This window comes from Pinus tabuliformis, chromosome 5_1 (assembly GCF_031772625.1).
Source record: "Pinus tabuliformis cultivar Carrire ecotype Pingquan chromosome 5_1, CPIR1, whole genome shotgun sequence".
NCBI classification, from domain to species: domain Eukaryota; kingdom Viridiplantae; phylum Streptophyta; class Pinopsida; order Pinales; family Pinaceae; genus Pinus; species Pinus tabuliformis.
In genome coordinates, this window is record NC_142305.1 from 728,652,540 (window position 1) to 728,669,411 (window position 16,872).

At 39.9% G+C, this 16,872-nt stretch overlaps 1 protein-coding gene across 1 annotated transcript; it reads right to left on the minus strand.

Annotated features, from left to right (window-relative positions):
* Positions 1–14,446: 14,446 nt before the first annotated feature.
* On the minus strand, positions 14,447–15,259 carry LOC149167009 (uncharacterized). Its single transcript, XM_089430333.1, has one exon. It carries the CDS (start codon positions 15,257–15,259, stop codon positions 14,447–14,449), a length of 813 nt encoding a protein of 270 aa, XP_089286459.1.
* Between the last annotated feature and the right edge of the window lie 1,613 nt (positions 15,260–16,872).

Consider the following 16,872-nt stretch of genomic DNA (forward strand, 5'->3'; position numbering starts at 1 on the left):
ACACCAAAATCATCAGAAAACATATAAAACAAATAAAACATGTGTAAACATGATCAGTCCTCTGAAGTAATTGAAACAGGATTGTCCGGCGCAGTCCCTAGAGGAGGAGGAGGGTGGAAGGAGCAATGCACATGGTCCTTGAAGTGCACCATCCCTGACTCCGACTTCTCTAGCTTCTTTATTAGAAAATTTTGACTGCACCATACCACCATGAACCGTTCCCGAACATGACACTGGAAGTAATGCATCTTGTTAAACATAGCAATGAGCGCTACATGTACTTCATGCTACACCCTCTTAGCCACTATAGACTGGATCAAATCCTATGAATTATCGAGATAACAACGATGATCCACCATGCCTCCATGCCCAGGTTGTCTCACTTTTCCCCGGCTACCAGCGCCCCTTCATCGCGACCCCCCACCCCTCTTCGGAGTCCGTGGGGTGCTTCCCCCATGACCAGCCGACGAACTACCAAGACCACCACGACCAGCTGACGAACCACCACCACCATAACCCCTAGAAGCCGTCTGACCCACTCTGCTAGCAGTGCGACCACCCCAACCAGAGTTTGGAGACGCTTCTACCGCCATTTGATGGGCCTCTAAATTAGACATAAATTAAGGCCCATGCCTCTAAATTAAACATAAATTAAGACCTATGACCATCCTTCAGCACATTAAACCTTTATTTTTGCATTAGATAATATAATTTTAACTTTAATATATTCATTAGGAAGGTTTGTGAATAATGTTTGATATAATGTTTTAGAAAAAATGTGATGCTCCACAACCCTAATGAAATATTGGGGGTTCAATGTGTTACAAATTTGTACCAGAGTTGATTATTAAGCTCAAGAAAAAGAAAACAAATTGATACCTTGAATCCTTAATCGAGCATTAAAACACTGGGTATGTTACAAAGTGGTATATGGACATGATACAGCATAAACATATATGGAGATTCCTAGGCCATCATCAATCATGTCTTGGGATTCTCCACTATTTCACACCCCCATCTACAAGGCTAGCTAAGGAACATCACATATCTTCAAGACACTCTTCAGAGAGTCACTATACAACATATCCACAGAATTCACAATACTGTTGCAGATGCCTTGTCTAAGCAAGGTCTACTCGACATTTTGGATGGGCTTCATATCACTCTAGAGGTGGATGGATGTTCGATAGATGCTAGTTTTATGTCTTTACCTTGAGTTTTTGTCTACACTGCATTTTACACTGTATTTTGTTTTTTTCTATGTCCACATCATAATAGATGCTCATTGTGGAATTCACATTTCTGGGTTTATTTTGTCTTGCAATGGATGGATATTTCATTGTTATAGGCTTCTTCCTTCGATTTTGTTTTTGGTACATGTGTTGTTTTTATGTGCACTTTGTCTAATTGTAGAGACTGGACCTGGTCCTTTTTTATATGGCACTAGGCTACTATTGTTCTATGTGGTAATATTATGCTTTCATGCTGAATCTAGATGGATCTTGATGTACTGGTTTTACTACAGTATAATAAAATCAATGTTTTTTCTTTCCTGAAAAAAATTGGTATCAAAGTATGGTTTAACACTAGATCTAGATGGGCTTGAGAATAGATGAAATGAGAGCTCTGATAATATGTTAAAAAGTGGTAATAAAACATGGTTTAACACTGGACCTCGATGGGCTCAAGAACATATGAAATAAGAGCTATGATACTATGTTGCAAGTGGTATTAGGGTTAAGGTTCAACATTGAACCTAGATGGGCTTGATTAGTAGTTTTGTGTTATTTCAATAAATAAGAAGATTTTCTAGCAGTGAAAAGAAAGAGAAGGATGTCCATTAGAAAGACACAACTCAGTATTGAAATGATCTCTTTTGAGGAAAATTGGAGAGAAGAGTTTGAAGGAGGACATTTCGAGTTGCAAAGTAGATAATGAAAAACTCATTAGAGAACAAAAAGAGTACACAAATCTAAACATGATATTGCTACAAAACATGTCATACATGTTATGGTTGTTATGACACTCGATGACATCTTTTAAAAGGATAAACATTGCTATAAACAATTCGAAACTAAGGTAAACTGAGGAAAATGTAAATGCCATTGAAATGTTTGGGTTGTATAGAATAACAACTACTCAATGAATTCCCTCACCCACAACAAAATAAGCATAAACCATTTAAACTCTAGACATGTTAGCTAGCAACCAACAATATAAATAAGTAAATCAAAAAAAAAAACTTTGAAATGTTGGGGCTACAAAAGGGAAAACCCACTTTATATTTCCCTTATAAGCAACATGAGGGAATGGAAATCTCTGATGTCCAAGAGAATACCTCAATGAAAAAATCATACATAAGTGTCTTAGAGGTTGGTACAACAAAGGGAAATTATCAGGAAGAATCCCTAATAGTGGTAGTAGAGATTGCTAGGAGTTGGTTGTGCCTAGAGAAATCCAGAAGGTTGAGTCACCTACTTTTGGTGATGAGGTGAAGAGAAATGAGGGAGGATCCGTAAATGCTCAATAATATAATTAAGAGCTTAATGAAAGGTATATGACATGTTTATAAGATTTATTAACTAATGATTCATAGATAAGGTAATCTACTTGCATAAGAATGCAAGTGGGAGGGCCCCCCTTGAAATATCTAGAAAGACTTTGAAATTTTAAGGTTGATAGAGACCTTAGGAGAGACTATAATTAAATTTTGTACATATGAATTTATGTTAAATACAATTTTTTGCACATAGTGTTGTCATTGATGACAACAAGATGTCATTAATGTTAAAGGGAAGGTTCAAGACAACAACATCATTCATGATGTCTACGGAAGCAACAAGACTTTCCATGAAGCAATATGATAATTGGATCTTTAACATGATGATGAGGAGGATAAGATAAATGAGGGAGGATCCCTAAACACTCAATAATATAATTAATAAATTAATGAAAGGTTTATGATAGGTTTATAAGATTTAATAACTAGTCAATAAGACTCTCCGTGAAGCAATATGATAGTTGGATCTTTTACAAGATTTCATCACACAAATATATAGGTGGTTGAATTTATTTGAGTTTTTGATATAGTTATGATGATCAAATGATACTACAAACTTAATGTTTGTGTAGGTCTCATCGATACCTTTGCAACACTGAAAAATGAGTGACATGTGGCACCCCTCTCAGGTTGCCACATGGCATTATGATGTCATTTTGATATCATCATGTGGGAGAATAATGCAGGAGCATTAACCCCATGTTTTCCAAACTAAGAGGGGCCATGTAAATTTTAGATAAGAGATTTTATTTTGTACAAATTAGGAATGTTGGTTGTAATTTTCCATGTGCCCCATTTCCATTATGTTTAGTTGTTAGTTTGTTTTAGTACATACCAAGTGGGCCTTTGTAAATACAATAGGTGTAGGGTATAAATATGATGTTTTAAGCACTAGATAGATGTCCCGTTTTTCCATCCAATGTTTGTATATGTAATTGTGTGTGTGCACGATAGAGCCAATAGAGGTTTCCCGAGGATTAGAATCTTATGAATATAGAGAAGGAGAAGTTCCTAGATGTAATTCTGAGGAAGGATGCGGACACGAGTTCTGTAAGCTCTTATGTATATATTTTCCAACTTAAGAATGAATAAGGAATTTTTAAATCTCTCTATGTATGTGTATGGTTTTTTTGGTAAGCTCTCTCTGAAATGTAATTTTGTCAGCATAAAAGTTGGATAAAGGAATATTTTGATTTAGTCTCCATTGTTATGTATGGTTGGAGAAGCAAAATGAGAAAAGGAGCTTTATCTATGTGGTTGGCACTTGCCTTCAACTCTTTCTTTAATTAGGAATTGATTTTCAAGCATATTTTACTCCATGTCCCACGAGGAGAAATCTTGATAAACTAAATTGTAGAGAACATCACATTAATCCCCATTGTAGAAATTTTGAATAATAAACACATATTCAATAGAGATTATCCTGATCATGCACTATTGCGGAATACATGCACAATACATAAGCTCCTCTATGTTGATCATCAATTTAGCAGCATCAAAAACAATGAAACATCAATAGCATGCACACATTAACACAGTATGTAACCCGGGGAAAGCTTACAGCTGAAAACCCCACACTATCTGTATATTAATGATTGAGAACATGTAACATTACATAGTACAATACTCCTCACAAGTACTCACTACTATCTCCACCTGTTACACACAAACCAGCTCAAACCTGAACAAGTCATAGGTTCAAATCTTCTCCACTGCTTTGCCTGCCTCTATTGCACAGTACCTGCTAAGAATCACTCACACTGGAAATCACGTGAGCACAGGCTATTCTACTGGGCAAATACTATGCAATACTCATTGGCATACTCAATACATTGCTTGTGCAAATCCTCATGCACAACTATAGTCACAACTGATAGCAATCTCAACCTCTAACACCTGTCCCTGTTGAACTATACATGCACTAACATGCAAATGAGTTAACTGATGTATTCTTTAGTTGCTTTATGAGTTAATAATTTGTTTAAAAACTCATCAGTAGCCTATTTTCAGTTAGACTAATTACAACTAGTTTAACCAAGTCAAACTGAACACAACTACATCAATTCCACAATCAACTCCACCAAACTCAACTGCTTGAGTTCTAACTGAAGTCCTGCATGCAACAACTCAACTGACCCACAAAGAAAGCGTATTTCCTTCTGACAGCTGCATGTGCCACATCTGTAGCTCAAACTGAAGTGCTCCAAGAGAATAAGATAAAGTTTATAGCCTAAATATTATTATGAGACAATAATATTTGACTTTTCTATTTTTAACCTGGCAGTCTAAAAATAGACTTTGATCACTCCTACTGTGAACCAGAAATAGAAGTCCATCTATTTTTCCCAACATGACCAATCATCCATAAATAGCATTATGCAACTCATAGACCATGATCCATATGTCTAAAAATAAACATAGTCTAAAAATAGACTTTGTGCCATAATTTGCCTATGGGCCCACTTAGTGAAGGCGACTCCTTTTCACTAAGCTCCATCATCTTGTTGCATTCTCAACACTCCCTCTCAACAAGATATGGATTATCAGCAACCCCTATCCTGCCTCGGTGGTATTCGAATTTGCTCCTGGTGAGCGCCTTCGTCAAGATATCAACATCCTGATACTCCGTTGGAATGTATGAAAGTAACATGATTCTCCACTACACACAATCTCTGATACGATGGTACCTGATGTCATATGCTTACATCTATCATGAAATATAGGATTAGCCGAGAGTTTAATGCAACTCTGGTTATCATAGTAAATCACAGTAGGCTCCAAATGAGAACTAAACAAACCGACCAGGATCTCCCTCATCCATATAGCCTTGCATGCAGCCAAACTTGTTGCCATATACTCGCCCTATGCTAAACTGAGTGCCACGGATCTCTGCTTCCTGCTGTACCAAGAAACTGTTGTCGACCCGATACTGAAAACCCCTCCTGATGTGCTCTTTCTGTCCGTTGGGCTCCCTGCCCAATCTACATCCGTGAAGCCACATAGCTTCACCTCATCCTCCTGTCTGTACCACAAACCATATCCTGATGTGCCTCTCAAATAACGCAATACATGCTTGCCCACCTTCTAGAAGAGCTTGGTTGGCTTAACCATAGCTTGTGAAAGCTGGTTAACAACATAGCATATATCGGGTTGTGTATTGACCAGATACATAAGCGACCCCACCAACTGTCGATAAACAGTGGCATCCACTTCTTCTGCCGAAGTGGCATCCTCCTTCCTCCAACCTCCAGGAAGAGGAGTATCAACAGGCTTGCAGCTATGCATGTTGAACTTCTCTAGTATCTCCTGAGAATACTTACCTTGAGAAACAAATAGTCCATCACTGCGCTGCCAAATTTCCAATCCCCGGAAATAATGAAGGAGGCCCAAGTCCTTCATCTCAAACTCCTTAGCAAGATCATCCTTGCATGAAAGTATCAACAGCTCATCACCCGTTAGAATCAAATCATCTACATAAAGTACAATGATAAGCAACTTACCCTCCACCACAATCTGGTATAGGTTAGGATCCGCCTCGCTCTTGGAGAATCCAAGTCCAGTGAAATAAATGTCTATCTATGTGTACCAAGCACGTGGTGCTTGTTTCAACCCATACATCGCTCTCTTGAGCCTGCACACATGTGACTCGCTGCTGAAGATCTCAAAACCTTCGGGCTGCTCAATGTACACCTCCTCCTCAATGACTCCATTGAGGAACGTAGTCTTCACATCCATCTGATGAATGTGCCACCCCATCTACATTGAGAGAGCAAGAATCATTCGTATGGAAGAATACCTTGCCACAAGTGCAAAGGTCTCCTCATAATCGATCCCCTCTATCTGTGAAAAGCCTCGAGCAACAAATCTTGCCTCGTACTTCTCCACATTCCGTCAGCTGCCTGCTTAACTTTGTAGATCCATCTCGAACCCACCACTGATTTCCCTTCCGATCTAGGAACAATCTCCCATGCACTGTTTCTGACAATCAAATCATACTCTTCCACCATGGCGTCTACCCATGCGGGATCCTCCACAGCTTCCTCGAAAGAGGATGGCTCAGTCACAACACATTTGCTCACAAGATCCATGTATCCAGTGTACCGATTAGGTGACTGTCTCTGCCTGCGTTGGGCTGTAGGTGGTCATACAACTTTCTCTGCATCTTGAGCCAGTCGCTCAGCTTCTGTCAAGCGCTTTCGCCCTCTGATGGTTGGCGCTGCATGAGTGGTCTCTTCCACTCCGTGAACCTCGTCCTGTGGCTGATCCACGTCCTGAAGCTCATCCTTAGGAACTAATAGCTCCCCATCTGCATGCAAGTGTGGCTCCCTCTCAAGCGAGCATTTCATGGCTTTCTCCTCCTGAAATTTTATATCCCGTCGCACAACAATTTTACCACTGCCTGGCAAATACACACGATAGTTGTGGGGCGTATCAGTGTACCCCACAAATATCCCAACCTCTGTGGTCGGCTGCAACTTCTTTCTAGCATCCTTCGTCACATACATGTAAACGTTAGCACCAAAAATCCTCAAATGAGAAAGATCAAGCTTCTTACCAGAATAAGCTTCCTCAGGTGTACTCATGCCAAGTATCCTGTGAGGACAACGGTTCTACACATAAACTGTTGTATTGCATGCTTCCGCCCACAAGTGAAGGGGTAGGCCCTGATCATGCAACATCGCCCGTGCAACACCCACGATCGTTCTATTCTTCCACTCAGCAACTCCATTCTGCTGTGGGTTATGGGGAGCTATGAGCTCTCTTCGAATCCCTTCTACTTTGCAGAAATCCTTGAACTCGTCAGATATGTATTCACCACCATTATCACTCCTAAGAGCCTTCACCTTCTTCCCTGACTCCTTCTCGACCAGTGATTTGAATTCACAGAACTTTGAATATGTCTCGCTCTTCTTCTGCATGAAGAAGATCCAGCACTTACGAGAGAAATCATCAACAAAAATCACATAATACCTGTGTTTTTTTGTCGAAGCAACTGAGAAAGGTCCACACACATCTGTGTGAATTCTCTCAAGGATCGTCGTGGCGCGACTATCCTTCTCGTGAAAGGTGGCTTTCACAAACTTTCCCAAATTACACCCCTTGCACTAATCTGACTGCGCAAGAGTGCCTTTAGGAAGCCCTGTAGTGATCTGCTGCAGTATCTTCAAGGCTCCATGGTGAAGGTGACCCAATCTCCTGTGCCACAACTCGCCATCATCCTGGCTCACCAATCCTTCTACCTTGCATGCCATTGCTGCGCATCCATTTACATGCAACTGATAAAGGTTCCTCACTCGAACCCTTATCTTCTGGGTTTCTCCAATTGCCTTGTTGCATAGGAACGCTGTTGGTACCATTCCATTACCATCTTTTTCTTCTAAAAACACCATCATTTGTCTACCTTTTCCTCCATAGATCCCTTATATTCCTTGAAATTGATTAATTAATAGCATTATAGTTGTTAGTTTGCATTAAAGTTAATTTATGAGTTTTTATGTTAGAAATTAGGAATTTTCAATAAAAAGGTTACAGGAAGTCATAACATCCTGTAAATGGTTTATCGTCTGACACGTGGCATGACAGGCAAGCCAAAGCAATGGATAGGAACGAAAACCGGAATGTACAAGCATGATGAAAAATCGATTCTACAACAAATCAAAATCTCCTAGTTATGCGGTCCACACTGGTCAAACCTCAGCATTTTGGTTACAAAGGCAGTAAAAGCCATAGTTTCCCAAACTGGTTTCATTTTGTTTTCTTTTTGGAAATCGGTTTAGATTAGAAATGACCAAAAATCATTCCTTTGTAGAAGCGGAAACAACTGCTCAATGAATGTACATTGGATCCCGATAGGGATATGCAGATAAAGACTGTGTATTATTTTTGTTAACGGGACAGTTACAATTATTATCTTTGTACATCGTTTGAGAACAGAACTTTTGTATGTAATTGCAATCTACAGTACTTGAATACAGTCACGGTTTTACTCCAGCAGGTTTTATGCGTTACATCTCTCGTTTCTTGAGTTTACTTTAGTGTAACATTGAAACGTGGACGGGCCCTGCGTGGATTGGTATATTGTTAATTTCATTTCCTTAGCAGCTTTTGAATTCGAATAGAACGCATAGTGTTTAATGTTATTTCCATGCTTATGATTTTGTCGATTTGATTTGAAATTCCCACAAATGGTATTTATGGTTATAGCTTGAAGATTTCATCGTTAAGATCATTGAACCATATATTGTAAGAGATTTGATCTATCGTTATATTTTGAAGCATCTCCATAGACTCTGTTTTTCATGCATTTAAATTTTAGTGTGCTTTTGATTTTCCATGAATGCTCAAGTGTTAACTAGACAGAGCTTTTGTGCATAGCATCCTTGTAAGGGGATTAAATCTCAATCTAGTAATACGCTGCATCTCTAGGACAGTTAGATAAGTTAGGTGATCTGAGTGTTAAGGTGAGAGGAAACATATCTTAACCTTCTGTAAAGAAGTATTGCAACCTATCACAATAAACACTTAGTTAGGAATCCTTTATGTCTATACACTGTAGACACATGCCTCGAAGTTTACTGACCCTGGTTGATAATAAATCTAGTCTAATCTAGCACCCTAGATTGGCCACTACATTTTGGCGCCATTGCTGGGGAGGCGTAGTTAGAGGGTTTCAAAAAAAAAAAAAAAAAAAAAAAAAAAAATATATATATATATATATATATATATATATATATATATATATATATATATTTTTTTAAAATAAACAAAAACAAGCAAAAACATAGATTTAGAAGTCATGTTTACTTATGCCTAGATCTAGAGATAATAAAGGTAGATTCATAAAAACCTCCCATCCAAAAACTAACCTACCATCAGGAGTAGACCCTTTAGGAAACGTTGAACACACAACATCAGCTGAGGAAGTCACCATACAAAAGTTAGAGGATAAACAAAAATTAGGGCAGAGACTCACACTAATCAAGAGGCAAATTCTATTAGCACACAAATCACAGAAGAAACATTTCCCTGAATCCTCTATAAAAGGAGAAAGTAGCACAGTAACTCAACAATCTTTCCTTGAACTTCTCTTTGAAACAAGTGACACTGAACAAGAAATTAAATCAACAGAGGAACCTATCAAAATGGCTGAAGAAGGACATGGATCAGAAAGAGGACCACCAAATCAAGGTCAAGAGGAAGAATCAACTTTTAAATTTCCTATCCAAGAACCAGAGGAGGATGATGAAATAAAATTGAAAAACATACCCCCATCCGTGCTACCAAACTTTTATGGCATGGCTTCAGAAGACCTAGATTCATTCTTGTTCGAGTTTGACATTGTATGTCGAACATATGGTTACACGGATGATGCCCATAGGCTTAGACTCTTTCCAGCAACATTAAAAGAATCAGCATTAAGATGGTTCATGGGGCTTGGTGAACATGCGATAACTGATTGGGATGGCATGAGAAGAATATTCCTAAAGAAATACCAACCTTATTGTAGATAGAAAGATTCCAAAGATGATATCTTTAGGATGAACCAACAAGAGGTTGAAAATTTAGAGGAGCACTTAGAGCGGTTTGTTTACAATTTACAAAAATCAAAACACAGAGCCATGCCTCTTGATCTAATTCGAACAATATTTTTGAAAGGCATTCAAGAGGAATACTTAGATGATCTTAATTTGATGGGCAAAGGTGATATTTCCACTTTACCTTTTGAAGGAATTGATGAGTTATGTGAAAAGTATTCTATGAGCAAAGCCAAAATTGGAAAAAGAACCATATCATCCAAAGCCACAAAATCTGCTTCAGCAAGTGTCACAAGGGCTGAAATAGGGAACCTGTTAGAGGAATTCAAAACAGATCTATTAAGTACCTCAGGAACTCAAATTGACACTCTAAAAGCTAAGAAGAGACAAGAAGAGGAAGATCAAATGATGGCTATCTTTTGCCCAAAATGCCGAAAGAAACATGCCTTAAAAGACTGACCATTAGAAAACATTCAAGTTTGTGCCTTTTGTACCGAAAATCATGATATATTTCATTGCTCTAAAGTCAAGGTTTTGCAGAATTGTAATGTGGTAGCGAACACAGATATGGAGAATGTGTATTACATGGGCGCAAAGAGACCATGGCAGCCAAAACCAGCACCTCAAGGTATGTTCCCAAACCAGAATTTGCAATTTCCTGTACATGATCAGATGTATGCTCAGAATTCATGGAATGTACCCATGCCATGGCAACACCAAAATTACCCACAACAACAATGGAGACCATCTCAGCAATACTCTCAACAATATCATTCATATCCTCAACCATACCAACCATATTCGCAACCATATCAACAATATCATAAGCCATACTCGCCATATCCTCAATCATATCAACAATATCCTCAGCAACAAGTTGTTTACCCACATCAACCTCAACCCACTCAATAACCATTTCATGCTCCTCCACCAATAAATACACCACAATTACAACTTCCATCTAACTCACAACCTCCCAGACCTACTCAAATCCATGCTCAACCTATACCAAATCCAAATAACAGAGTAGAGAGACTAGCCTACAATGTAGATGAGGGAACCTCATATCCCACATTACCTTTTCAAAATATCAATTTGAGGTCTGGTAAGGTACTTCACAAAGAATCTCCAACAACTGATAAACAAGAAGAAAATGAAGAAAATGAAAATGAGACTTCAATTCAAAAGAAACAAAATGATGATATCAAAAATAAACAAATGCAACCGTTACATCCACCACCTTTTCTAGACCGATTGGTCCAAACAAAACTTCCCATGTCTATACCACAGTTTGATGTTTTAGATGAGCTAAAGAATGTCTATATAAAAATTCCACTACTACAAGCCATAAAAGACATTCCCATATATACTAAAGCCATCAAAGAACTGTGCCTTAAAAAGCCTACTAGGAAAAGAGTTGATCCATAAACCATTCATGTTATTGGACATTTAGCTGGCCTTATGACAAACACCATCTCAATGGAAAAGTATGTTGATCTTGGTATTCCCAGAGTCACTACAATCATTAACAACATACATATTCCAAACACCTTAATTGATCTTGGGGCCGCAATAAATGTCATGACTCTTGAAACCATGAAAATGCTCCAGCTCACAAATTTGCAACACACAACAATTGTTCTAGAACTCGTTGATAGGTCTAAAGTGATTCCTGAAGGGATTTTGCAGGACATAATTGTTTCACTGGACTCTTGGGAGTATCCAGTGGACTTTTTAGTTCTTCAACCAAAATCCAATTTAGGAGGACACCTTATCATCCTCGGTAGACCATGGTTAGCAATTGTTGATGCATTCATAGGATGTCAATCAGGTAATATGATTATTTCACGAGGAACTGAAAGAAAACAACTCACTCTTTATCCATCAGCGCAATCACCAACAATAGCACACAATTTATGGCTTGACGATAAATACAATGAAAAGAAGAAGTTCAATCTATTTTTAGCATCAACCAAATCTATGATTTTCTTTTTTTGTAAGCTGAGGTGGTACTCTTTCTATTACTGGATAGAGAATAAAACATTACATCATATCAAAAATCTTGCAGACCCGCCCACATGGGGAAACCGGGTGACTAATCCATCTATAGTTTTTTATAGCCGCCCAAAAGTAAAAGGCCCAAAGTCTGATAATCTTAGCCAAATAAACAAGGCAGTCTTGAGATTTCCTAATACTACTAGTCTGCAGAAAATACATATCTCTATTTAAGTCATGCAAAAAACTATAACCAAAAAGACTATTAGTTTTTCTAAACATATCTCATGTCAAACAGTGTCCATTGCCGGATGCTGACTTGCTCCTTTCTCTGCATCTTGCTGGTCTCCCTTCAGCAGCTGATGAATTGCGTCCAGCTTCTCCTCTTGCCTCTCCATCGCAATGTGGATGAAGCTTAATTCCCTACGCATGTCAGGGTTTCCCTGGGCCAGCTCGACCATCTCCTTAGCCACTTGCTCTAGAGCCTTAGCCAGCAGCCCCTTCATAACCCAATATATGTGCAAAGATTGTTTAAACAATGACATTCTCCCCCTTGTATGCCCTGGATCATGAAGCAGGAACTCCCACTCCTCCATGTCCTCTTCAGATTGATCTTGAAGAGACTCCTCCTCCAGATACTGCATAATTCTTCTCACTGCTGGGTTGGAGTTACGCTGGTAGGCCCTTTCTGCCCGCCGGACCCTGTGATTCACCGTCCTCCTTGCCTTTTTAGCTGGATTCTTGTCCTGCCTGGAGTTCTCTCCTTCCTCCTGCGTCCTCCTATTCTGTCCCCGACCCCTTTTCCTGTTCAAGTCCACGCCTCTGCCGGGGCCCCTCTCTCGTTTTCTCATGCCATAACGTCGAAACTTTACCTCCTGCGGAGCAGGGTAATTTTCTTCCATCTGTTGGTGCTTGTCGTCTGCTGCCCTATCCTGAGAGAAAGACCGCACGTTCCCCTCGCCCTGTGGAAGCTCTTCCTCCGACTCATCCTCGATGTCCCAGACCTTGATTGGCTGGTCATCATTCATAATTCCTTTTCCTTTCCTGCTCTTATTCTCAGCAGCTACATTATACTGCTTCTCTGTCTCCCTAGCTTTCTGTCTTGTTTCCATACTGCCCGCGGTCTGGCGCAGAGAAATCTCGGGTTCCCGGAAGCTTTTACCTTTAGATGTTGTTTCTCAGCAGCAATGTCCACACCTCTCCAAATTGGGAAATAGCTTAGTAAGTGATCTTCCATCCCCATTTGGGTATATATCGATTTCCTATCCTTATTGTACATCCTTGGCTCAGTTTTCGTTTGCCGCCGGTAGCTTTCCGGGATGACGATTCCCCCGGCCATCATTCCTTGATTAATTTCCACTGTCAAAGGATCTGACAGACCGCTCCAACCTCCTCTAATGTCTCGATCATTTATTGCTTCACCTCGGATGTCTTCCTGGGCCGTTCTCCACGCACGCCGCCACTGTACTAGCCTGTATCTTATGATCATATCTTTTCTCTGTCCCGTCTGATCTGAGATCATTACTCGGGACCTCCACGTCCTCTCATTGCTCCAGCTCATTGATCCTCGTGATCCCTCTTGTCGCTTGATCATAGTCTGATTTAATTATTTCTGCCAGGTCCTTCCACTCCCTGTGCCCGCACACTGCTCTCCATTGATTATCCACCGTGCTGCCACGACCTTTACAGCCCCAGTTTGCCATGAAATCGGCCGCCTGGTTCCCTTTCCTTCTAACGTGGTTTATAATTTTGTATTCAATTCTTTTCAGAAGATCTGCGATTTCCTGGATAATTCCTGCCATACGCCAACTATTTGTGACTTTCTCCCAATCCCGACCATTACTAAGCTTTTTCAGTGTCTCGACCGCAATCTGAGAGTCTCCAACAATTTCTAAATTGGTGTAACCATTTCTTACAGCAATTCGCAATCCCTGGTGAAGAGCCCAGAATTCTGCCTCGTTATTTGTCATTTCTCCACCCCAGTCTGCGAAAATCCATCTTACCTGCTTGTTACTATCCCGGAAAATGCCCCCAAAGCCAGCTTCTCCCGGGTTCCCCTTCAAGGCCCCGTCGAAGTTTAATTTGATAAAGTTTCCTCTGGGGAAGCTAAATTTATTAGGGCTTTGAGTCCGCATATCCAATTGAGAATTCTTCTTGTAATGTACCATCTCAAACTTTAGGTTTAACTTGTTCAGAATGCCCTCCTCAACCGGGTTGGCCTTCTAATCCTCCCCATCCCACTTTTCAACCAGGATTGTTTCCCGCATTAACTTGACTACTCGTTCCCAGATTACTTCAGGTTCTTTTTCTGTATTTTGAAATACCCTGCGATTCCTCTCCTTCCATATCATCCACATTACAAAGCCTGAGATGAGACTCCACGCTCTTTTGACACTCTACACTGAAAAACTTCCTTATTCCATTGAAAGACCATTTTAGTGAATTCGCTAGGAACTATCTCGGATTTACCAAATACTCGTTTGATGTTCATCCACAGCTTCTTTGCGAACGGACACTTAAGAAGAAGGTGATTTCTGGTCTCCGTATCAGTGTTACATAGACAGCACCTCGAAGGACCATTAAAGCCTTTTTTTTGAAGTTGATCCCAGGTTAAAATCTTATTCTTAGTTGCAAGCCAAATAAATATGGCGACTTTTGGCCACCAATTGCTTCCCCATATCATTTTCCAGTCTAGATCCTCTTCACCTCTGGTTTGGGTATCAGTTAAGAAATAAGCTTCTTTGGTGGTGAAGGAGCCTTTCATAGAATTCCCCCACCTAAGGATATCCTTACCTGTGCGGGCTCTAATTTTCCTAGATTCAACCTCTTTCCTGTAAGCTTCTTGATGATCTTGACTGAGCTCCCTATCCCACTCAGTCGGGTCAGTCCAAACTCTCCAGCTTCCTTCTGGGTCATTAGCTTTCCAGTAGTCTCTGACACATATTCTATCTCCTGCTATTCTATCCCGAATTTGATGAAGCCTCTGTATTCGGTTCATTCTTTCTTTCTGTTGCCACCTATCTTCCCAGAAGTTGGCTTCTTCTCCCCCTCGGATCTCCCAGAAGGTATGTTTGTCCACCAGATCTCTGTTTTGACGCGCAAGGTCCCATATTGCTGACCCTTTAGGAGTATCTCTTTGACAAAAAATCTCAACTGTGGAGTCAGGCATATTGTATTTGGTCTTCCATATGACTTTCCAAAGATCATTTCCTCCCCTAAGCCAGCGCCACCAGAGCTTAGCTCCCAATACTCTATTAAGAGTTTCAGGGTCCCTCAGCCCCAAACCTCCTCTCTCTTTTCTCTTTGTTATCTGGTTCCAAGAAACTAAGGCCCACTTTTTCTTCTGGTTAGTCCCTCCCCATATAAAAGTTCTAATGATCTCTCAAATCTTAGCACATACTCCTAAAGGGGCAGCAATTATCGACAAGGGATAAATGGGGATAGCTTGAAGGACAGATTTTGCCAGAACTATCCTTCCTGCTATATTTAAAACTCTGAAGGCCCAATTTGCTACTCTGTTTCTCAGCTTATCCAGGACTCCTTGCCAGTTTTTCATCTTTTTGGAGGTAAAGTCCAATAAATTACCCAAGTATTTCGTAGGCAGTTCTCCCCTCTTGAAGCCCAATAATCTTATAAGGTGGGTTTTGACCTGCTCCACTATATTAAATATGAATATACAGGATTTATCTCTGTTAATTTCCAGACCCGAAGCCTCAGCAAATAAGTCCAGAATTTTTTTAAGTTGTCTTACTTCTTTGACCGTTGGTTCCCCGAATAGCATTATATCATCAACGAATTGCTGATGAGTTAAAGGTAGATTATTTCCCCAGAGCTTTAGACCTTTGATTATGTTTGCTTCTCTTTCTTTTTTAATAAATCGACCCAGACCTTCGGCTGCTAGGATGAAAAGAAACGGAGATAATGGATCTCCTTGTCTAATCCCTCTAGAAGCATTAAAAGTTTTTGAGGGAGTACCATTAACCAGAATAGAAAAATTTGGAGAGGAAATCAAACTATGTATCCATCTAATCCATCTCCTATTAAAACCAAAACTTCCCAACACTTCTTCCAAATAATTCCAATTAAGCCGGTCATAAGCCTTCGACAAGTCCAACTTGATCATCATACCCTTTTGCTTCTTTGTTTTTAGAGAGTGAATAACTTCTTGAGTTACAACCAGACCATCAAGGATCTGTCTACCTTCAACAAAACCTGTTTGTTCAGCAGATATTAACTTGCCCAGAAGGGGTTTTAATCTCTTGGCGATCAGGGATGTTATAATCTTGTAAATAACATTACACAAAGCTATGGGTCTAAAACCATTGGCATCTTCTAAATTATCCCCCTTAGGAATTAAAGCATAAAAAGTAGAGTTAATGGCAGGCCATACCTTTTGGTTCATCCTGGACTCTTCTATCAAATCAAGGATCTCTTTTCCCAGGAAGTGCCATCCCGCCTGGTAGAAATCGACTGTGAAGCCATCCGGGCCTGGAGCAGTGCCTTTCTTCATTGCTTTCACAGTTTCCTCTATCTCTTCTAAGGTCACTGCTCTCATTAACGCCATATTTTGGTCCTCTGTGACTAAACGAGGAATAGCTGAGCAGATCTCCTGAATTGCTCTCGATCTATCCGCTTGAGGTTCAGTTAGGATTCCTTTATGGTGATCTATTAGGACTTGTTCTATCTCAGCTTGTTCAACCACTCGATTCCCATTCCTATCTTTGATGGATAGAATCCTGTTGCTCTGTCTGTGTTTGATCATAGCCTGATGGAAGAATTTGG

Excerpts from the sequence above, each read along its gene's own strand:
- LOC149167009 (XM_089430333.1), bottom strand. The coding sequence starts at position 15,259 with ATGCCTGACTCCACAGTTGAGATTTTTTGTCAAAGAGATACTCCTAAA.